The sequence below is a fragment of the Barbatula barbatula genome, assembly GCF_947034865.1.
Source record: "Barbatula barbatula genome assembly, chromosome: 10".
NCBI classification, from domain to species: domain Eukaryota; kingdom Metazoa; phylum Chordata; class Actinopteri; order Cypriniformes; family Nemacheilidae; genus Barbatula; species Barbatula barbatula.
In genome coordinates, this window is record NC_136773.1 from 9,720,638 (window position 1) to 9,744,531 (window position 23,894).

Genomic DNA, 23,894 nt, shown 5'->3' on the forward strand with positions numbered 1-23,894 from the left:
AAGAAGTCATTAATTTCCATTTGAGAGTACTGAAAATACGTTTATAAATATGTATCCCAGATAGCACAGGTACATCTGTAAGACGTCTGCTGGAGATCTGAAGAACATCTATCGTGCAAAAAACATCTGTTAATCATCTTAGGAAGAGCTTTTGTACATTCTGTGTCCTACACATCTTACAGACGTCTTCTAGAGGTCTATGTATGACATCTGACAGCAGGCGTCTCGGAGATGTAGTGCAGACGAGCAAACAGCATCTGCCAGATGCACATGTGCTATCAGGGATGTTATGTTTTATACAAACTTTCGATATGTTGTCGGCGTCGCGTGCTTGTCCATGTTGCGTACGTTTGACCTTCTGGTAACTTGAAAATTATGAAAATTACTTTATTTTGCGTGAGATACGTTTGGAATCGAAGTTAAATATTAATACCCTGTAAATCCTTAATTGTCAACAATGCATGCAGTCTAAAATATTGCTCCCCGGGCGCTGCAGTGATAGCTGCCCACTGCTCCGGGTGTGCGTGTGTTCACTACTCTCTGGATGGGTTCAATGGAGAGGTCACATTTCAGGTATGGGTCACTTTCATGCAGATCCTATTTTTCTTTCAACTTTCAGTTGAATACAATCCAAACATGCTAACGAGATTCCTCCAACAAAACCCACTGACGTCACTAAGACTAATAAGTGACACGTCATCTTGTTATCAACGTGACGTGTCCATGACTGACATCCATGAAATCACGTGCAAAAAGGTAAGGTGGTCCTCTTCATATCAATCACGTGTCCTCCTCTCCTTCAAAGGCGCAACAATGGTGGTGTAGGAGCAACGTTTGCTCTGTAGGTGGCGGTGTTAACCGTCTAATCGCGATCACTCTTTCCAGGCTTTCACTTCGGATATTTCTTCATCACCTACTTATTTAGCTGCGAGTTCTTTTACATTACAAACGTGCATAAGCGCCAACAAAAATGGACAATACTTCAATGAAATCCCGTCTGTTTGCATGCAAAACGTATAGCATCAACAGGTTATACAGCGATTGATATGCGAGCCATTTGGCTGATGCTTCGCTGCCAAAGCCATCAAATAAATGAGCAGAATGCATTTATAACTCGTCCTGTAGAGGCAGTGCAGCGGTGAATCGATAGGAGTGGCTATCGCGCATCGGCCGACAGTTGTTTCCAAAGGACACAGAGGAGAGCAACAGTATTCACAGGGAGCCAAGCGCGCGACGATTCCTTTATAGTCTAAAGAAAACTCATCTATAATAAGAGCGTTAGACACATTTGTATTATATATATATATATAAATATATATATATATATATAAGGATAAGGATAGTCGGTCACTGGGGTTTCGTTCAATGAGAGAAGCGCTCCCGAGAGCTTCGCGGTGGAAGCGTGAAGCGCGCGCCGCTGTGGGGCTGATGCGCGCGGCCTGTCCGTCAGCAGCGGCCCGCCATGGCGGAGACCAAGATCATCTATCACCTCAACGAGCAGGAGACTCCCTATCTCATCAAACTGTCCATACCCGCCGAAAGCGTCACTCTCGCCGACTTCAAAAATGTCCTCAATAAGCCCAACTATAAATATTTCTTCAAAGCCATGGACGATGATTTCGGGTAAGGCGCAATATTCACGTAATAATACAAAACCTCTTTGTATCTTCCGTCGTTCCTGTCTTGACCGCTTTTATTGCTTTCGGTCTGCATCTAAATACGAGTTTTTATTTCCTTTAAATAGTCTTTACTGGCGAATATTGCTTTTGGGGTGTTTCAGATGCTGTATGTCCGAACGCACGGGTAGTCAACACCTTGTGTGGCACGTATTGTGTCTTTAGAGACAGATTTAAGGTCAGTGTGAAGTCTAAAATATTCAGTTTAAAGGAAACAAAGGAGATCTGAAGTGAAAGATCAGGTGTGACGCCGTGAACCGAGTTTCAAGTAGATCACTTGAATAGAATATCAATTGCAGTGTGTAATTACAATGCAATAACATAGTTACAAGTGCATTGTGCGTGTTGTTACTCTGTACTTACTCGTAACCGGATCGCCGTAAAATGTCATGAGAGGCATCGGTCAAGTTCAATTGCTAGTTAGATATGAATGCATCTTCCAGAGTTTCTACTGGGGCTGCAAAATTTACCGAAATGATCCAAATATTGTGAATGTGCGTATGAAGGCTCCAAATGAGTTCTTGTTTTTTTTTTACGGTGCCTTCCAATTCATATCGATCAAACTGCAGTTGGTTTGTTTGGATTTAAGACATAACTCAACAAATACAGCTAACGCAATATAAAGCACAATATAAACATGAAACATCATTCGGGATGCACCGATATGGACATTTTGGACAATAACCAATAATTCTCGAACATTGGAAGCCGATGGCCGATATACAGAACATATGTATTTTCTGAGACTGAAAATTATTTTTCTCCTGAAAATCATGTACCACTTTACACTAGTTCAAGATTCTTTGTCTTTTAAACATTTCTGGTGTAATGTTCTTTTAATAAAACAAATGAAGATGTTCCCCCACAGCAACCCAGAAAGGTGCAGCGTGCGGCTAAAGTGGTTTAACCAGAGGAAATTATTCATAATTTATCGGCTATAATATATCGGCCTAATTTTTATATGTGGCCGATACGATAACATTAAAAATGACCATTTATTACACCGCGTGCGTCTACACCGCTTATGGGCCGAGACCAATGGCCGATAATTTATCATGCATCCCTAAACATAATAAAAAACATGATTTTTTTTTAAACTCTGTTGTCTCATTTTGGAACCATTGTCTTTATATAGCGATATGCATATTACAGTTATGTACAGTAACACTTTTTATATACTACGACAATAAAACACGGCTGGTCTCTTTCAGAAGTTTTTTGTTACGGTGGGAAACAAAAAGTGGGCTGTATTACATTGTTACATTATTGTTCGGCGTTTGAATATATTTGTAAATACTTTACAATATTTTAAGTTTGCGAAATTAATTTAAAGTCGAATACTGTTTATTTTATAATTGATCAAGTTATCACACATCCCATTTTTCATCCATATTGTGCAGTCCTGGTTGGTTGGCTTTGAATATCTGGTTTTATTTCACTTTTCTTTACATGTTGATTTGAGAAAGTCATAAAAAGCTCAATGCTGCATACTTGACTTTTAGATTGCTTCATGCATTTCGAACACTTATGTTCTGCAGCAGATATAATGTTATATTGTTGTCATTCTGATGTTTATGAGGGGTGAAGTGCACTTTAGTGCTTTAGTGCACGGCCCAAAACAAGAGGTTGAGGTCTGGAATGCTGACTTGGAAAGAGCGGACCGCTTGGGAATCATGCTTACTGATTCTCTAAACAGATTTTCACAGTCGCTGTTAACCCACAAAGCTCAGTGTCATGTTGCTAAATTCAAGTCCATGCGATCTGCTTGTTGTTTGCTTTTGTTGGTGTGCCAGAAGGTTCTTCTTTAGAAGCTAAGCTACACAACCCACCCATCACCTGTAGAACAGGACCCTCCTAACATATTTCCTTCAGTTCACGTTGCTTGTTTGTGTCAATGTACTGTCCAAACCAGCTTGTCAAGGTAAACAGCCGGCCATTGTTCCATGCCCTGTGGCAAAATCACTTTCAGACTCTTCAGCACCAGGCCGTGATACGAAACAGACCTGCTTGATCCTGGCCCATTACGCTGCGTGAGAGTCCGAATCAAAACATTGGCTGACTTCGTCTCAATGACCTGGAACGACAGATCTGCCTTATGAAGGCACATTAGTGCTAGTCACATTGATATTATCCTTTCTGTCAGTAACACTTTGCTATATCAGATTATACCAAATGAATTGCTAGCTAGGTATGCATGGTTTCATTTTTCTATTCTAAAAATGCCTACATAACTGCTATTGCTATCATAGCTTTATGCATTTAAAAGGCTGACTTTATTCAATTTTCTCTGCTTTCATGATGAGGCTCCATCTCTTTATCTCTTTATCTGTGAGATTTATTCCTTAATGTCGTATCTCTTTCTGTCTCTCAAACACACACACCCTTAGCTTCATGCTTTCCTGAGATCCATATTATTGTCATAGTTACCAAAACCCAAGACCCTTTCAAGTTACTTTTCAACCAACCATGGTAAGTCACACAACAATGCGCCCTTCCCAGGATCTTTCTACACATGATGACTTCATCCAGTGTCGGGAATGCATTGTTACACTAGAGCTCACATCATATAGTATGACAACATGAGAAGCTGACGTCACTGCAGATCTTTAGCTTTCACAGACAAGATCAGACTCTATTGTTAGTTTCTATCTATGGTCAAAAATCTTCATAACACTTTACAATAGGTATATACATTTGCTAACATGAACTAATAATGAGCAATACAGTTTTTCCGTATTTATTTATCTTTGCTAATGTTTGATTCCAAAACAATACAAATGTAACAGTGTATTAGTAAATTCTGAAGTTACTGTGAACTAAGATGAATAAATGCTGTAGATTATTATTATGTTCATTGTTACTTCATGTTAGCTAATGCATTAACTAATATTAACAAATACTATTTAAATTAAAACTAAATAGTAGTTTTTGCATCGACAAACTTTAATATTCGTTTGTGCCTGTGTCAAATGACTTCTGTAAACAACATCGTTGAGTTGGAACCGGGCCGTCTCTGGGAATAACCATGAGGCGTGCTGCTCTGTGTGACTGAAGGTGACTAGCGTAGCCTCAATGGGGATCAACCAGTGCTCGAATTGAATCAAGTCTTATGGGTGGTCCCCACCATAATAAGTAAAAAATTGACTTAGGGGGGTCCCTCAGAATGTCTTTTTTTGTAAAAATGATAATGACCAATGTGATTAAATTCATGCAATGAATGTAGTACATTTTGTCAATTAATTTTTGTCAATTCATGGGTGGTCCCCACCATAAGACTTTTTTTGGTTGGGGTGGGGTTTAGTCTCGCAATATACAAAATACACAATATAATTGATCATAATATGCATAACTAGTGTAAATAATGCATAAGTAGTAGTATGCATAAGTAGTGTACGTCCAACAGAATAATTCTAGCATTGTTTACCAATGTAGTATTTACTATTTTCCCTATAAACAACTGTTTTTGATAAAAATGCTTGTTAAAATGCAAGAAACTAGTTTATTAGATAGTACAAATATAAATCGTGACAAGACCGGCTGTCAGTCTGTGTGTTAGTGTTGTGGGGATTTTTCAACATTTTCAGTTCAGTTTATACGATATATAGAGAGCGAAAATTACCCCTCAAAAAAGTTGACTTCCAGATTTAATATAAATTATTGTAAACAATGAATTGACAAAATGTACTACATTCATTGCATGAATTTAATCACATTGGTCATTATCATTTTTACAAAAAAAGACATTCTGAGAGACCCCCCTAAGTCAATTTTTTACTTATTATGGGGATCCCTAATGCCTTATGAGGTGGTCCTGGAACCCCCAGCCCCCCTTCAATTCGAGCATTGGGATCAACACTGTCCGGCACCACATGCTAAGTGGTAGCCACAAAGCTGGTTTCTCTTTCTAATAAACCTTGGATAAGTCACTCAGTTAATCCTCTTGTGCTGCTACCCACCCTTCCGAATGATGTTGCATTAATAAGGAGTTATCACAACCTAAGACTGTCCAGTAGTGCTATCTTACAATCATTATATAGTAAATGTTAGTTAAAGTGTCACCAATGTAAAGGTTAAAGACTTGAAGTGGCGATGAGGTCTTCAAATGTATGAAAGGTCTTAATAAGCATTACATTTACCGCCATGATTGTATGTACCCTGGCTCGTCCTTTTTGAGCCCTGATTCAATAATACGGTAGTTCTGTAGGCAGTTATTGGTGTGAAAAATATCTTGTTGGGTTAATTTAACCCCACCTATCAACTAATGATGAACTCTATATAAATCACATCAGATATACTGAGGGATATAAAATGTATGTGGTTGTGGTAGTTTGTGCCGGGTGTGCACTGTGCATTTGTGTTTTCTGTCAGCGTCTCTCTTGGGTCTCTCTCATAACAGCTGCTGGGTCAGTAAGGTCATTAGCATCATGATTATCATTATAGTACACACACACCCATTAGACAGAAACATGGAGAATCCTGACATGCAGACACCGGTTAAATGGATAGAAATAGGTTGGTGAGTTGAAATCACATGCACAAAACTCAATTTCAGCAATCTTCTTGTGCTTTGAAATGTTGCTGTTGGAGATTTGTGGATTAGGTGTGGGTGTGTGCCATCATAAGATGGTTTGCAAGTTTATATATATATGTTTGAGATTTTCAATATACGTCTAGAAAAAAAAGCCTGTGCTTTCAGAGTGTTCAATCGGGCGAATGTGAGCACACGCTGACTTGGTCTCTCTTATGGAAGTGATGTTTCTTTAAAGGAGATTGACCTACTTTCTCTGCTTTACTTTCCTGTCTTGTCCACTCCCTGGTGCGCTTGGAGAGTACAGTTTATCGAAGAGTATTACCATATCGTATGCATGTGCAATTTTCAGGTTATTAGTATTGTGTGTGTGTGTGTTGGCTCTCAGTGGATGTCTTTGCATCACTGGCTCATTGTCTGGCGGCCTCAGGCTTTGGCCTGACTGTGTCTGTTAAGCCGAGGATAGTTAAAATGATCGCAGACTCAGAGTACTTTGGGGTTGCTTACATCCTTCCTTGTCCCTCCCAACCGCTGTCCGTTTCTCATTTATTTTCTCTTGTTCATCTCTCTCGCTGCGGGAGTGAAGGCTTGTTTTCTGGACTGAATCTAATCTGCTGAGGCTATGAAGAAGCAAGATATATTCATTAGAGATCAGCTCTACTTACAAATCAAAGGTTCCTGTCTTCATTCTGGAGTCGTCTGCAAACATTGGCCTAATTCTTGGCCTAGCTTGGTGAAGGGTACCTGTGCAAATATTTGTATATGTGAAAGAGATGGTGTGAAGATAGGTGTATCAGAGGAAGACAATAGAGAAGTAAGAGATGGTATAATGAAGTTACAGATGCAAGATTGAAGATCAGCTTGTGTAATCGTTGAATGTTCAGTCGAGAAAAACAACAGTGGTAAAAATTGAGGACGAAATCTTGCAATTTGTTTTTATTAATACACAATTCAGCAAACCTTCTGTCCCAAGTGTGCCTGTACGAACAAATTTACAACAGCATTAATTATAAAACATTTTATTGTAGCAAACAATAGAATAAAATGAAGCACCTCATTTGTATAGCAACATTTGATGAACTGAATTAATCTAGGGTTGAATCTAGATGATGACATCGTTCATCGCCGATGGCTGACAGCCATCATGATGTTAGACCGGCATCGTGATTCCCTGCATTTTCCTCATAAGGGGGGTCCGCCGTCGTCCGCACATCCTGTCCATTTACAGCACACTACTAAGACAAATGTGATAGCCAATGCATACGAACAAAGGTAAGTGGAAGCTAGCATGGCGAAAAATATAGGAACACTTCAAGCTTTCAGAGCTGATGTGTGGGTGTGCTTTGGTTTTAAAAACAAGTCATGGAGTAATGAGTTATATAAAATCTATATATTTCTGTATGACAAGTTTTGGGATGATTTCTATTACTCATAGTATTATATTTAGCATATCGCATACAGTACTGCTTCAGAATGTAGCTTTAGACGTGTGAAGATGAGTAAATAATCACTGAAATGTAAATGTTCTATTGCTTCCTGTGAAAGTATAACTGGGTTGAGCTGGTTTTCTGCTGATATTCAGGCTGAATGGAGGATTTTAGTGATGACTGCTACAGGGGAAGTGGGACCTCACGCTGCCTTAGGAATGAAAAGTGGAGGAGAAGAACAGAATGAGAAAAAGGAGGTGGAGAGCTGCTCTCTAAACCTATTATGTCACAATCCCCGCTGAGTTTTTATTGCATAGCCCAAGTAGGATTAGTGACCGTACTGTGGAACAATGTGAAATCCGTTCACTTAAAGCAACAAAGTGCTGGGATTGGAATTTACAGAGAGCTGTCAATCACAATACTCAAGGTTTTGTTTACTGTCAGATATAATCTGTTCTTAACCTGAGGTTCATACGGTTTTGTTTTGTTTGTTATTTTGTTATACAACCCGCTCACATAACAGAGAGCTTTACAAGTGGTACATTTTGTTTTTGAGCATAACAACAATTTTTAAATAGTTCATGATATTACTGACCTGTGTCTAAAGCTGTCAAAAGAACTGGATACTGGAACTCAAATGATCTGGATAGTCGTCTTGTCGCAAAAGAATCTCAACTTTCTAGCAGAAATGCAGAATTCAACAGACCTGTATCCCTAGCATATTTAAGCTATTTGACAACAATCTTTTTTTATTAAAAATACAGTCCTGTAGTCATGGTGCGAAGGATAAAATGCTGAGAAAATGTCTGCCCTGAATGCACTGATTGTTGTTGATAGAAGCATATTTAGTGCTCCTTAACACTTAGTGTACACAACAGCATCTTTGTATTGTATATTGTGTTTATATGGACACACAAACAGTTTTTATATACGCACACACACACACACACACACACACACACACACACACACACTTATTGAGAGACACATGACAGAGACAGAATAAGATAAATCTTGGGTCTGAGTCATCACCTGAACAGATGCGAATTCAGCACATACGATAACTGCTGCAGGATTTCATTAGATCTGCTTCATCTGACAGGAAGAGAGAGGGAAAGAGAGGACGTACGACACAAATAAAGCACTGAATGCGGTTGTAAATAGGTTAAGCAGAAGATTGATCTCATAACATCTATTTGAGTTCATTTCATGTGAATTGAATTTTCTTATTGCGTGTCTGGATGGGGGAGGCGATGATATAATAAAGTTTGATAGATGAATGATGGGTCAGTAGATGACAATTGTTTTATTTAAAGATTTTAACTCACAGGAAGGTTCAAACAGAAAGGTGTATTGAGGATCTAGCTTTGCAAAAAATTACGACACATGCGCAAAGTTTGCTAAGACAAAAGCCCAAGAGGGTACAATTGTAAATTGTACAGTTGTAAACTAAAGGTATTACCGTGTTGACAAAATGTTATATGCTTTGGATAAAAGCCTCCGCCAAATGAATAAATGTACAATACAAGAATATTTCAGGCCCAACAAATATTAGTAATGCAGATAAAACTGCAACTTTTTATCCTGCAAGCTCTTTGTTCCTCTATGCATTAATACAGGAACACAATAAATGTCACTTATTTTTATTCGGCGAATGTTCGCATTTGTTTGGCACGTCTAGCAGCTTTTAGTACGACTTTGCTTCCCAGCGGACTGATAAAAAACTGCACAAAGCCAGCCATTGATATTCAAGCTGTTGTATTATGTTCAGTTATGTTTGCTGTTTTATGTTCAATACAAAGTTGAGAATAGGTCAAATAATATTTGGCAGGGGTGACTATAAGAATGCAATGATACATACAATCAGAATGTATCATCAGAATACATCAGTGCAGAAAAGTGAGAGCATATTTTGCGATGCACATTATTGTTTCTCCGTAGCATAGCTTCAGAGATCTGTCAGCGGCACTGCGCTGGTGTGTTTGTGCGATGAGATTAAAGATAGCCGAGTGCTTTTGATTTATATTGCATGAATGCAATCACGATTGCGCAATAGATGTTTATTATTAATACATCACATGGTCTGTCATGCTTTACCAGCCAGCTGTCTTTCACTCCCGTCCTTTCTGACAAAGGTTTCCATGGCGACAGGAGTCGGTCAGGGTCAGCACCTTTTTAAGGAGCAGCTGGGAAGGGGGAAGGCCAGGGCAATGAATTTTGTTGAGTGGGAGTAATTAACCTGTGCGGGAGAGGAGGCTTTTGGTACTAGAACTGATTTTTCGATCTAAAAACGTCATTCGTTTAACCAAAGTGTTATTTTAGGGGGTTAATTCTGAGAAGTTAATTTTTTATATTCATTGACAGACCTGTCATTTTTTATCTTTACAGGGTGGTGAAAGAAGAGATATCTGACGATGACGCCAAACTACCTTGCTTCAACGGACGTGTTGTGTCATGGGTGAGTGAGCTTACACACACACGTCTGGGTTATTATCTCTGTGGGGACAGTCCAGAGGCGTAATGATTTTTATACAGCACAAACTGTATATTTTATCCCCTTACCCAACCCCTAAACCTAAGCATCATAGAAAGCTTTTCACATTTTTTGATTTTATGAAAAAAATATCGTTCTGCACAATTGATATGCTTTTTTGCCCATGGGGACCTCTGTTTTGGTCCCCAAAGTGACACGAGTCCCCATGAGTTGGTGTGCATTCAGGTTTAGGTCCCCACCGAGATATAGAACAAGGCCACACACACACACACTTGTAGACAGACTCAGAACTTCCCTTGTCTCATTTCTCCTGGTTGTGTTTCGGGTGGCAAACATCTGCTCCCAGAGACACTGGATGGAATATTTCAGCATGTGTGTTCAGGGTGAATGGAGTTTTAAACCCATATTTAGCTGCAGTATCAGATGGGTGTAAATTGGATTCTGAATTCTGTTGTTGGCATTTGTGGGAAGGTGTTTGTCTGCTGTGTGGGAGTATTATTGTCAGTTTTGGGTAAAACATTGCACATTGCTGTGCCGTGTGACAGTGAAGAGATGCTGAGAAGATGAGCTTGAAATGATTGTCAAGAGAAAGTCAAATCAAAATTGACATTTACTTCATTTATGGGAAAGAGATGCATGCTACTAAATATATTCCTGAGGCGATATATTTACAACTAAATCTACATTAAATTTGTGTGGTGTGCGGTGTGTTCAGTGCTTTCATTAAAATATATAGTAGCTGTAGTAGAAGTAGTACTATATAGTATAGTAGTGGATTAACAGTAGTAGTGTTTCTATGGAACATGGTAATGATAAGCTATGGGTGCTGCACAGTAATACAAATAGCTTGGTGAGGAGGTCTTATCTGAATAAAGCACAGCTATCGGCCAATCAGCTTCTTGGATGGGAACGGTCAATTTGATAATAAACCAGACTGTACATTAAAGGAATCGTTCACCGTACAAAATTCTGTTATTATTTACACGCCCTCTTGTCATTTCAAACCTGTATGACTTTCTTTCTGCAAAAGAAGAAAACCGTTGGTCCCTATTGACTTGCATTGGTTTTGTGTCCATAAAGTAGAAGTCAATGGAGACCAAAGTTTTTCTGTTACCAACATTCTTCATAATATATTTTTGTAGTTTTGCAGAAGTAAGAAAATCACACAGATTTAAAATGACAACAGTGTGAGTAAATGATGACAGAACTTTTATTTTGAAGGTGAACTATTCCTTTAAAACTAGTTATTACCTGCCACATGCATACATTTACATACAGTACACTCTTAACGCTCTTTCACACCAAGAGCAATAACTATAGCGATAACTAGTTTTGAAAATCTTTCAAAAATAAAATATAGGAATATTATGGCACTATAGGAATCATCGATTAAACATAAAACATTGATTAAATGAAAACATCCTTTGAATTTAAAGGATTTGTATATTTAAAATGTAAAACTGCAGCACATTAGCTAAAGCATAAGTAAAAAAATAGATTGTCTGTTTGTGTGGAGTTATCATTATAAATGTCTTTCTTTGTGTGAACGGGCCTTAAAAGGGTAGTTTGCCCCCACATTGAAAATTGTATCATTCACTCACCCTTATGTCATTAAAAACGTTTTGTTGGTCAGTGTTGTTCGGTTACCAACATTCTTCAAAATATCTTCTTTCGTGTTCTGCTGAAGAAAGTCATACATGTTTAAAATGACAAGAGGGCGAGTAAAAGATGACAAAAACATGTTTGGTGAACTATCCCTTTTACTCTGAACGAGAACCAAGATATTGTGATCTCATTTAATATTCTGTTTAAGACTCTGAAATACATCATGTTACAGTAAAAATGGTAATAAATGTGGTTTAATTTCGACTCGAATGAAATAAACAAACATACACCTGTACAAACACACACTTTCACAAGCAGAGTCATTGACTCCTGACTCATACTTGGGTGCCCAGTTTCAGAAGGTGCTGTGTGTCAATGCTGAAATACTCATCACCTTACTCTGATTCACTCTTTGCCAAACACACACACACACACACACACTGCTCCTTTAAGCCAAGAGACACTTAAAGTGGATATAAGCACACACACATACAGAGTGGCTATATTGCCAGAGTCCCCGTCTCTGAAATCCCCCGGTCCATGGAGAAGCACAAGGTGAGCTCTTTATTGCTGCTTTGCTCCCTGCCATCCTCAGATGCTCTTTTCCAGCGCAGCGGCCAGGAGATTCAGGAACCTGGGGTTAGAGAAATATGCGCGTCCTCTTGCTGCCCCCATTTCAGATTCACACCAGCAACTTTCCCATGCACAGCCGTGTCCGTGGAAGCTTTACGGCAGGGAGGGATTTGGCTCGGCGAGTTGTAGAACTAGCTGGCAATGAAATTCCTTTGCAAATGTGCTGGAGGGCCATCTAGTGGTCAGGGTGGGACCGCACCATCTATTATTGTATCAATACAGCTGCTTAAATACAAAATGTTGTGCAATACAATTTTGATTGTGCCCATGTTCTGTAGTTGTTTAAAAGCAAACTTTCCGTGTGTTTGGTGTGCCCTTTCCATTTTGGTTTTGATTGGATTATCTAAGTGAAGTCACAGGGTGGGTAAAAATCCCTCCTGAAATATCCCGGCCATAACAAGAAGATTGAATCAGACAGATTTTGGGTGGTGTTGGGTCTCGAATGCAGCACATTGTGGCCAATGTCACAGGATGTGTCAGAGCAGATGGGGTCTTCTCGTAGGTCCTCTGTTTCTCCAGCAGATAAACGAATGCTCTCTTTGGAAGACTTTATTGAAATATTCATTGCATTCGTATTAATTTCTTTCACTTCTAAACTGTTACATGACCGCTTGTGCCTTCAGGCCAGAGTTCGGAGAAAGCTTAGGAGACTCGCACCTTGTTTCATTTCGTTACGGGAATGTTCCTGGTGTGTTCCGGTTTAAGTTTGGCCCTGGAATGTGTCAGTCACCACAAAAAATCATTTTAAATTATTTGTAAATAATCTAAAAAAAACATATTTATCCAGTGGAAGACTGTGGAATTACACTGTGATAGACATTTTTCTACATGTCTCTACAAGATCTGCATGTTTTAACAGTTCAAAAAACATATTTTTTCTTTTACTCCCTTGGAAGGAATGAAAATTAATTTATGTTTACTTGTCTCTGTGCAGCTGGTTTCCGCAGACGGCTGTCATGGTTCTGACGGTGGTTCCATATGCGCAGACGCTCAAGCTGAGCTGCCGCCCCCTCTGGAGAGGACAGGAGGCATCGGAGACTCCAGACCGCCTTCCTTCCAGTCAGTAACCCCACAGCTGCTTTTACCTGCATGTGTGTGTCGTACCTTAAAGGACCAAAATAACTCATTTATGTCATCATTTATTCACTCTCATTTGGTTCAACCACGTAATAACTCTTTCCTATGTGGAACACAAAGGAACATATTTTGAGGAATGTCCATACAATGGAAGTCAACTTGGCTACCGACATTCTTCAAAATATCTTCTCTTGTGTTCTGCAACAGAAGGCAAGTCATACAGGATTGAAATGACATTGGGGTGAATAAATGACGAAAGCATTTTTAGGCGAACTATCCCCTTAGCTATTAAGAAATGAAAGGGTATGGTTGTAATGTAGCCATTGTTGTAAGGTACAAAATAGAGCCAGCTGAGATGTTTAGAGAGAGGAAGCTCTTGGTGTTGACAAGCATTATTGCCTTTCAGTCTCAAAAGCACCAGTTTCCGCCAGCAAATAACTAATCTGAGTCTTAGCTCAGAGACCTCTGGGACGTCAATACCTTTTATGGCGTGAGTCCGATCACAGGGGTTGTGTTAAGAATAGCTATGCATGTGTCGCAGATCTGTGTGTGTGTGTGTGTGTGTGTGTGTGTGTGTGTGTGTGTGTGTGTGTGTGTGCGTGCGTGCGTGCGTGCGTGCGTGCGTGCGTGCGTGCGTGCGTGCGTGCGTGCGTGCGTGCGTGCGTGCGTGCGTGCGTGCGTGCGTGCGTGCGTGCGTGCGTGCGTGCGTGCGTGCGTGCGTGTGTCATTACTTGTAAATCTAATCAACCCTACAGGCCATCATAGAAAGACTCCTTAATCGATTTACATCAATATTTTACCTACAAAGACATTAATTGCTTTAAGTGTTCACTTTGATGGGAATGTGGAAGTGCCTGAAAGAAAAAAGACTCCAGTGAATCAGCTGGAAAGAATGATTCATTAAAACTAAAATATTCATTAAACTAAAGCTGCAATAGGACCTCAAGCCTTTATTAAAGTGCAGACGGGTGGATTTTAATTAAATAAGTGTACATGCTCTGAATGCTTCAGGGTGAATAGGCAGAACTTTGTTCTTTGTCTGTAGCTGCACATACACCAGGCGTGAACGGGGCTCATGATACGCTGTGTTCACACTTGATTCGTCTTATCAGCCTTAGAGCACTTCACAGTATTTACATGCTTGATGTCGACGCACATGTGTAGCATCCGCTTGCATTTAATTATGCATTTACAAAAGAGCTTCAGGTTCACGTTCTCATAATTCCAAACACATTTGGATCCAGCATGTTCAAACTGGGTTCAGGAAGTATTTGAAATCAAGAGTATGTTTAAATCTAAGTAATGTCAACAACATACAGCTGCAGAAAGAATCAAGAGATCATTCTGAAGTGTCATTTATCAGCATTTCTAGATATTTTGTTGTAATTCATTAAATAATAAAGTCACTGTGGCGAGCAGGGCGGGATGAGAGCCGTGAGGTATAGGTGCGAGGCCGGTCACGTGAGTGATAATGAGCGTCAGCTGTGCGTGCACCGGTCTCGCATCTCTCACGGAGGAGCTCAGGAAGCATAAGAGAGGAGCGACAGAAGTGTATGACGAGAGAGGACCGGGCCCTGACATTACGTTTGTGTTTTATGGTCTTTTACTTCTGTGTTTGTTGTTTATTTGATTTGATTAAAGTTTTGTTCCCGCCTCCTTCCTTCCCTTCAATGGAACTTTGTTACAGTCATCCAACAGCAATGTGAAAGACTGACAGCATGACGAGATACATGTGACACAACTGATCATTTTTTATACTTTTCCTAAAACCCTCTTGTAAGGCTTTAAAACCTGTTTTGTGCATTTTTGTCAATTTCAGTTTAGTTTTCTTTGTGGTTTTGGCTTTGTTTATCCAAACATTATAATTGTTTGTGTGTATTTTTTATTGGACATTTAATATTTTGCTCTATTTTGCTTTCATAAATGTTTTTAAACTAGGTACATAGTTACATTCGCGGCCGTTCGGACAAAAATGTCCTCATTGAAACCTATTGAAATGACAAATGTTTAACTGTTTGCCATACAATCATTAATCCTATATTTCATATAGAAATCCTTTGATTATGTTGGCAAAGGGTTCATTTACTTTTCACTCATGATGTTTTCTCCAGTTTAGTCTGTGGAGCATTTCAGTTTTTCTGTTTCTGCAGTATTATACAGCGCTGCAGGCAAACCGAACAAAAGATACACCCATAACTGTGTCTATGTGTTAGTAGAGATGTCAAAGAGTTGTTTGTATGTGTGTATATTTTTTGTGTGTGCATGTATAGAGTTTGAAAGAAAAACGACATATTTTACAGGAAATACAGATGCAATATCACTGTAGCTTACTGAGATATTATTTTTCCTTCAAATCCGTTTTTTATCCCTTGTTTGTATTATTATTCATTTTTAATCTTTTATTTTAAAATGAGATAAAAGGTGAGCTTGATTTTGATGTAGACGCTCAGAAGCCCCTCGGTACCATAAAGGTATAATAGATGTGGCATTATGTAAACAAACAAGGTCAAACTCATATAGAAAATACTTTGTCACATTGATTTTTATCATAAAAAACAACAGGGTCACCATGTAAACAAACTGGCATTTAAAGGCTTTGAATTCTGAAAATGAATGTTTAATTAATGTTTAAATCATAGTAACTGATTCTAGTGAAAACTATATTTTTATGACCGTTTTTGGACATGGACATTTTTGTGCATTTTCAGCCTAAGTTACATTTTTTATTAAATCCTACATTGCTAACAAGGCATTACAATTTTTGTTGTTGTTGATTTATAACATATCCAAGACTATAATAATACAAATAAAAAATCAGCTTTCGATTTAGTATATGTAAAAATATTTAGAATTGCTCAATAAAAACAACAGGGTCACCATGTTAACAAACTGGTATTTATAGTAAATGAATGTTTGGTAGTTATGATAAGAATAAGAATGAGAGTGTTAGTTGTCCTCAGAATGAAACAAACCTGATCATTTAACCTAAACACACACACATATCAATTATTAAATTTCACAAAAACAAAAAATATGAAATAGTCCGCAGCTGTATATTTAAGGAAAATATTTTTGTTAAAATCGGACCGGCATCCACAAGACCATCATACTGGTTGCTTCATCCCCATGTGGTTTTTATTCCGTCTCTACCCTCATGTCTAAACATCGGCCAAACGTGATATAATATAGATATTAAAACGCTGTTAATATCACAAGTGCTGGTGAAACTTCCCAATATATGATCATTTGACCAAACTGCAGTCCTGTTGGCTTTATAGTGTTTATGGTATTCATTCGGTGCATGTAAACATTAAAGATGGATAGGCTTTTATTGGCTTGTATGTACTAGGTTGGTATCTCTTCCCACAGGAATATTTATAGGATTATTGGTCAGCGGGAGTCTTTATCTGCGTGTGACCACATGCGTGTCTGTGATTGTTTGTTCTGCTGGTGTTTCCTGTCTGCGTGTGTGTTTCCTGTCCTGTCTGTCAGGCAGCGTGGCTCCCCTCTGCGTGTGCGTGTTTGTGTCTGCTCTGCAGGTTAATTATGAAATCACTGGAAACATGGCCTACAGCAGTGAGGAAACACACAGCATTGACTTATGAGCGCCATCTGCTGGTGAACATCAGAGCGTGGGGCAAGAATCCCTCTTGAACATAAAAAAACTGAATGTTTTATGAGATCAGCTCATAAAGCACGAAACACTACTTCCCAGGGTTTGTTTGAAAATCCTGTTAAAGATTTGTCCTCAGAACACTTTCCTTCATGTTCCCATCTGCCTTCTTCTGTCCAGCGCGAATGCTGCTGGGAGTCAAGATGACCTGGGCAATGACACAGAGCGTGAGGTGGGTCCATCGCTGCGGAGAGACAGAGATAAAGAAAGGGAGAGAGAGAAGCCTCGTAGGAAAGACACACATGACCATGGTGAGTTTGTCTGTCTGTTCTGTATGTCTATAAAGCTGTGAATGAAGAAACATCAGGTTTGTTGTGTTCGTCTGTTGCAGGAGGCAGGTTGAACGGACACTCTCGGCCGGAGCGCAAACCGGACGCCGCTGGTTACGAGAGCTCTTCAACTCTGATGAGTAGTGAGCTGGACACCACCAGCTTTTTCGACTCAGATGAGGACGATTCTGCAAGCAGGTGAGTCAGAGACGGGAGGTCTTTTGTATTCTACCCAATATATGATACATTTCCAAGGGATCAGAGAGAACGTAAAAATGATAAGGTATTATTATTAAATTAGAAACCTAAAATACCTATAAGAAATATTTTACAAGTTAATAGAATATGAGTTATTTAACCTCACATATTGACCCAAACCATCTCACAATGAAGATAACATCAAATCACATGCTCTGGAAAGCCAGCACAAAGCATGGTTTTCTACTACACTGAGGATTGGCCCACAAGCGTCACATGACGTTCAGATCCAATCACATAATGTGCACTATAGGCACATCCTGATGTGAATATAGTGTTTTAAGCATCTTTAAGTCGTCTGTGATGTCAATACAGGTTAAGCAGCTCCACGGAGCAGAGCACATCATCACGGCTCATGAGACGCCACCGTCGCCGCAGACGGAAACCCAAAGCACCCAGGATGGAGAGGGTGAGATAACTGTGCCTGATGGACATCCGCTGTCTCTGTTTTCAGTGTTGGACTGTTGTGTATTTAAATGTGTCCTCGTCTCTTTCTCTCTCCTTTTCTCTCCACCGCTTCAGTCCTCGTCGTTCAGCAGTATCACTGATTCCACCATGTCTCTGAACATCATAACTGTCACATTAAACATGGGTGAGTATATCCATGTGAAACACATGTAGCATTACTTGTTTTTGGGCGAAACAAGATATTTCACTAAAGATTTATTCTTTTTATAGAGAAGTATAATTTCCTGGGCATCAGTATAGTCGGGCAGAGTAACGAAAAGGGTGACGGAGGCATCTACATCGGCTCTATCATGAAGGGAGGTGCGGTGGCTGCTGATGGCCGCATCGAGCCTGGCGACATGCTTCTGCAGGTCATTTGCTCTCGGTTTGTTTATATTGTAACACAGTGGCTCTCAAACATTTTTGATCAAGTACCTGAAAAAAATAGACATCGCAAGTACCACACATCACAGTGCTACCACGATAAATATTTTTCATTTGATAATTTATTAGAATATTATAGTTATTATTTTATTATTACTTAATATTATTTTTATGTATAATAATTATTTTTATTATATATATATATAGCAATATATAGCAATTCTGTATTTATCAAACATTTATAAAATATTTAAACTGTATTAAAAGAAAACAAAATCTAAATGAATAAAATATATATATTTTCAAATTAATAGTGTTTTATAGTTTTTTTCACATATCCACCAGGGGCCCCTTTGCATACCATAGTTTGAGAACGATGTTAATAAATCTAAACGATTTTGCATTCATGTCTAAAAGTTGCTTGTTGTGTTGAAGGTGAACGATATAAATTTCGAGAACATGAGTAATGACGATGCAGTGAGGGTGCTGCGAGAAATAGTCCATAAAACCGGGTAAGTGGATATGACGTGTTGATGTCCTGTTTAAATGCTTTGTAAACTACGAATGGACTGTAGCGGTTTTATTTCACCACTGACTTCCGTATTTTATATACAGCCCCATCACGCTGACTGTTGCAAAATGCTGGGATCCAAACCCCCGTAGTTGTTTCACCCTCCCACGAAGTAAGTGCACACTCGAGTACATCCCATCTATTTTTTTCCTGTTTGGTAACCAAGCATCCGTTCACGCTCTTGATTCTCTGTATTTTTATTCAGGTGAGCCGATCCGCCCCATAGACCCAGCTGCATGGGTGACTCACACCGCCGCTATGACGGGGGCGTACCCAGTGTACGGTATGAGTCCTTCCATGAGCACAATCACCTCCACCAGCTCCTCCATCACAAGCTCCATTCCAGAAACCGAACGTAAGTGTTTCCCATAATCCACCTCTGCTGTGCCTGCTGTCTTCCTGTTGCCCGAGGAGGACTTCATCAGCCAGTCCACTGCTTACCCACTGTGTTTTTGAGCAAAGCCCTTAACAACCGAGAAACCAAAAATAATAATCACAAGCATTGAAGAAACAGTACAGTAAATATAAAAACATTCCAGATCGGTTGATGATGGCTTTAACACCTTAAATGTTCTCATAAAGCACTTCTTTATCATTTCTCCACGTGTGAAGTGCTATACATCTTCTCACATTTCGTGACTTTTGCAGGCTTTGAGGAATTCCATCTGTCCATTCATAGTGATATGGCAACCGTTGCCAAAGCACTGGCCTCACCAGAGTCAGGACTGGAGGTGCGAGACAGGATGTGGTTGAAGATCACCATTCCCAATGCTTTCATAGGTAAAACTGCACCTTTACTACACAGGGTCTTCATAAGGAACTTATATACATGGAATAAATTGTGAATCACTCGCTAGTCTGCATAGACACCAATTGAAAAGTTGGTAGACAGTTGCACAATGCTCTCTAATGCTCGTGCACTTTTAATGCACACTGTAAATGTATTAGATGAATTCTGAAAATATGTTTTGGGGTTGAAATCTATTGGGATACACTAGGAAAACAGAATATAGGGTCAATAATGAGTGCTTAACCATTACTAGCAGATCCGCTTGTGTGTGAAAGATTTGTAGCAGCATTTGTGTCCAAGTGCCAGGTTGCGCGACTCGACACGCGGCTTGTTCTAATGGGATTGTGTACAAAATATAAAATGATAATGGGTTTGAATGCGTTTCTTATGTCTTTTGCCGATGTAGACATGGTGTGAGAAATAATAGACTTAGTCTAGAAATTGACTTATTATCAGATAAAGGGTATACATATAAAATTCAACTTACCACTCCCTTAGAACTAGATAAATTTTGACAAATGCAGATGCAAAAACCTGCAATAGTGTACACTGGTTATGGTTAGCACATGTCCTGTTTAATTCATATATATATTCACATACATTTAAAAACGACTAAATCTTCATATACCACTGGTCCCCTTACATGGAATTTACCATGTTGTTTCTACCGTCGCCCTAAACAGAAAAAGCCCTATAGAGCACTTTTCGTAAATACTTATATGTTACAACATCCTTGTCTTGTGTCAGCCACCGTAGTGGTTTTAAAGAAAGGCGGAAGGGGTGGAGTGAGACATTGGTTGCAATTCGCAACCTCACCACTGGGTGCTTCTAAAATCTCCACATTGCTTCTTTTAAAACATCTGTACTGTTACACCCCTATACATTTTAGATAATAAACAATAACAACAGGCATTAAATGTCAAACTGTAAGCGACCTAAAGGATATGTGTTGAACTATCTGTGGTCACTTTGCTATGACACCACTGGAGAATTGAAACTGCTTTTACAAACTCACAAAACTAAGATCATCTTACTTCTCACTTGTAACTGCGATGTCCTTTGTGGTTGGAGAGAGGAGCTCTTTTTTGTCATGCTCTTTGACTAATGCAGTTTTTCTCCTCAGGTTCAGATGTGGTCGACTGGCTCTATCATCACGTCGAGGGCTTCACTGACCGGCGAGAAGCACGCAAATATGCCAGCAACCTGCTGAAAGCTGGATACATCCGCCACACGGTCAATAAAATCACCTTCTCTGAACAGTGCTATTACATCTTTGGTGATCTCTGTGGCAGTAAGTTTCAAATTCGTAGTATTTCCAAAAACATCTCCCCCGCTTTCTACGTATGTTTTTGCAGGTATATTTTATTGATCCGTTTCCCTTCTGTATGTTCCTCTGCCTCAGATATGGCCAGTCTCACCTTGCATGATCACGATGGTTCTAGTGGAGCATCTGACCAGGACACTCTTCCACCGTTGCCCCATCCTGGGGTAGCTCCCTGGCCTCTGCCTTTCCCTTATCAGTACCCCATCCCTCATCCTTACAATCCACGTCCTGTGCACGAGCCCAGTTACAACCACACTGCAGTGGGAGGGAATGCCGGCAGCCCGCACAGCGAAGGTGAGACTGTGTTTGTTTTTCGGCTATCAGTCACGAGTGATCTGGAATTGAATCTTTTAAAGTCATAAAAATCTTTTGTAGTCAAAATATGTATCGTAGTTATACACAAACATGCACAAAGCGTGAGATGCAGTTTCACTTTTTCTGTTTAACTCACAGGCAGTCGTAGCAGTGGCTCGAATCGCAGCGCAAGCAAAAACGACACAAGCGCTGCGGCTGGAGCGCAGGAGTCCGGAGCCAGATCTGGGGGCAGCGGGAGCGAGTCTGAAAAAAGAGAGAAATCCCCCGGCGAGCGTTCAGCGGCGCCCACCAGCGAACACAGCGTGCGTAGCACACACACCATCCGGAGCGTTCACAGCACACACTCTCACGGCCAGAGTATGGTATGCGGGACGCCCGGTCTCCCGCCACAGACACCCGTAAGTGCAACACCTGGCTCGCCTCCCGGGCGGGACCTGTCGTCAGTCCCCCCTGAACTCACAGCGTCACGTCAGTCTTTCCGCATGGCAATGGGAAACCCCAGTGAGTTCTTCGTTGATGTCATGTGAGGGGATTCAGGTGACCCGGAGGGCTGACTTGCAGACTCGGGACACTGTGAAATAAAGTTTGAAAGATCAAATACGCAAAATAAGGAGGAAAGGAGCGTAATGGGTGTCCCTCCTGTGTCCTGTGGCTGGTAGTTTCTTCAGTGAAGAAGACCGGAACAGATGGAACGCTCATGTATCCCATGATGCTCTCTGAGACTGGAGGCCTCTGATTAAAGATGCAGTGTGTATGAGATGCAGTGACGGAGTAAGAGCGGAAGCTTTTTTTATGTACTTTTTATGTACTTTACCTGCATTTCCAATTTATTAACCTCAAGCTAAACCCTGTTTTTTCAAAGACGAACTAAAATCAGAAAAATAACAGAGGAAGAAAAAACATGAGACATGGGATGGATGTGTTGTCGCTTTATCTGTTCCCATTCATCTTTTGCCTTTTTAAAGGATGTACCTGAATCATTTTTATAAATGAAAAAACAAAATATGACCCTGATTTTATATTTATGTCTGTTGTTTTTATTATTTCTGCTAACAAATGTAGAGAGTGAGAGTTGAAGAGAGAGTTTACAGAAAGGGCTTTTCAAGTCTGCTTTGGTCTTTGAATTAAATGATGAATTTATTGAACATTCTTGATATTCAACTTGAAATTCAAATTTTTATCTTAAGTAATGTTAACGTCATTGTTAAACAGTTTTTTTACAAGAATACAAGCCAACTGGTTGTAAGACACGACTCTTATCCTAGAACACGCAAATAACAAAATCCCAAATTTAGCACTTGCATTAAATTATTGCACTTAATAAAAAAGATTAACCAATAGCAATATTGTACTCGGTTTTCTTGCTATTGTTTAACATCAATTTCAACGTAGGTGACATCAGCTGAAAGAAAGAGAGAGAGAAAGTTATTGACATAACAAAAATATTCCTAAAAACAAATTACACAAAATATCATGTTGTCTTTCAAGAATATCTTATATTGGGAGATGCCCAGTCCTGTACTGTTCTCTATATGAACCTGTATTACTGCTGCTGAAGTTCAGTAAGAGTATCAAGGTTTAAAATGGATCTGTAACATTTTAACATTTAAAATATGATCCAGCACACACACACGAATGAATACGATGCACTAGAATAGCTCTCTTCACTCTCTCGCTCCTCTCTGAACAACACAGTACTTATAATGTTCATGTTTTGTCATCATTAACTGTAAGCACTCTCTGTACTTTGTCGTCTGTTTATTTCTTTCCTTATTTCAGATACATTTATTACATTTTTAATTACTGGAAACGGATTTAACAGTAATGCTTCGGTTTCATACTCGCTGTATACTGTTATATGACGAAACAAATTGTTTTATTTATAAATATAGTTTATTGTCTAAAAACGTGTCCGTCTGTCTTTCTGCTTTTGCAAAAAAAACTCACGTTTATTCTGCTGCCGCGATGAAGAAACCAAAACAAGGGCTTTTGGTCAACACTTAGGTACAGTACTGTGGATATACTGTACGCAGAAGACGGACTATTGTCAGTTATTTACAAAAGAATTACGCCTCAGTGTGCCATTTATCAAAAAATTTAGCTAAAACAGTGCTTGAGGTTTCTACATGAAGATGCTCATGGGTGGTCGATGTGTGTCCTGGTAAACCTTACAGTTTGGGGTCCTCACGAAGATAGTAATACCAGTCATTGTGAGCTTGTTGGGACATTTCGAGACAGCTTATGAATCAAACTTGATGTTTATTTGAAAGGGTTTTGTGTGATGGTTAGGTTTATGGGTAGAGATGGGGGACACAGTACACAGTTTTTACAGTATGAAAACATGTAAACCGTGTGTGTTCAAGCACGCATGCTGAAAAACAACACAAATTCTAACGGTGTCCATGAATACCAGTATGAATTAC

At 39.5% G+C, this 23,894-nt stretch overlaps 1 protein-coding gene across 2 annotated transcripts; it reads left to right on the plus strand.

Moving 5' to 3' along the window:
- Window positions 1-1,421: 1,421 nt before the first annotated feature.
- Window positions 1,422-23,373, plus strand: dvl3b (dishevelled segment polarity protein 3b; the record flags this gene model as incomplete). 2 transcript variants are annotated; one of them, XM_079466107.1, is made up of 15 exons in its annotated part: window positions 1,422-1,623; window positions 10,020-10,089; window positions 13,298-13,422; window positions 17,234-17,364; window positions 17,445-17,580; window positions 17,956-18,049; window positions 18,163-18,232; window positions 18,319-18,458; window positions 18,907-18,983; window positions 19,087-19,154; window positions 19,248-19,397; window positions 19,691-19,822; window positions 20,956-21,123; window positions 21,235-21,450; window positions 21,610-23,373. In XM_079466107.1, the coding sequence occupies 15 exons, from the start codon at window positions 1,463-1,465 to the stop codon at window positions 21,996-21,998; spliced, it is 2,127 nt and encodes a 708-aa protein (XP_079322233.1). In that variant the 3' UTR covers window positions 21,999-23,373. The 2 variants fall into 2 exon arrangements, with proteins under 2 accessions (XP_079322233.1, XP_079322232.1); XM_079466106.1 differs by having other exon boundaries at window positions 1,463-1,623; window positions 19,087-19,397.
- Window positions 23,374-23,894: the final 521 nt, after the last annotated feature.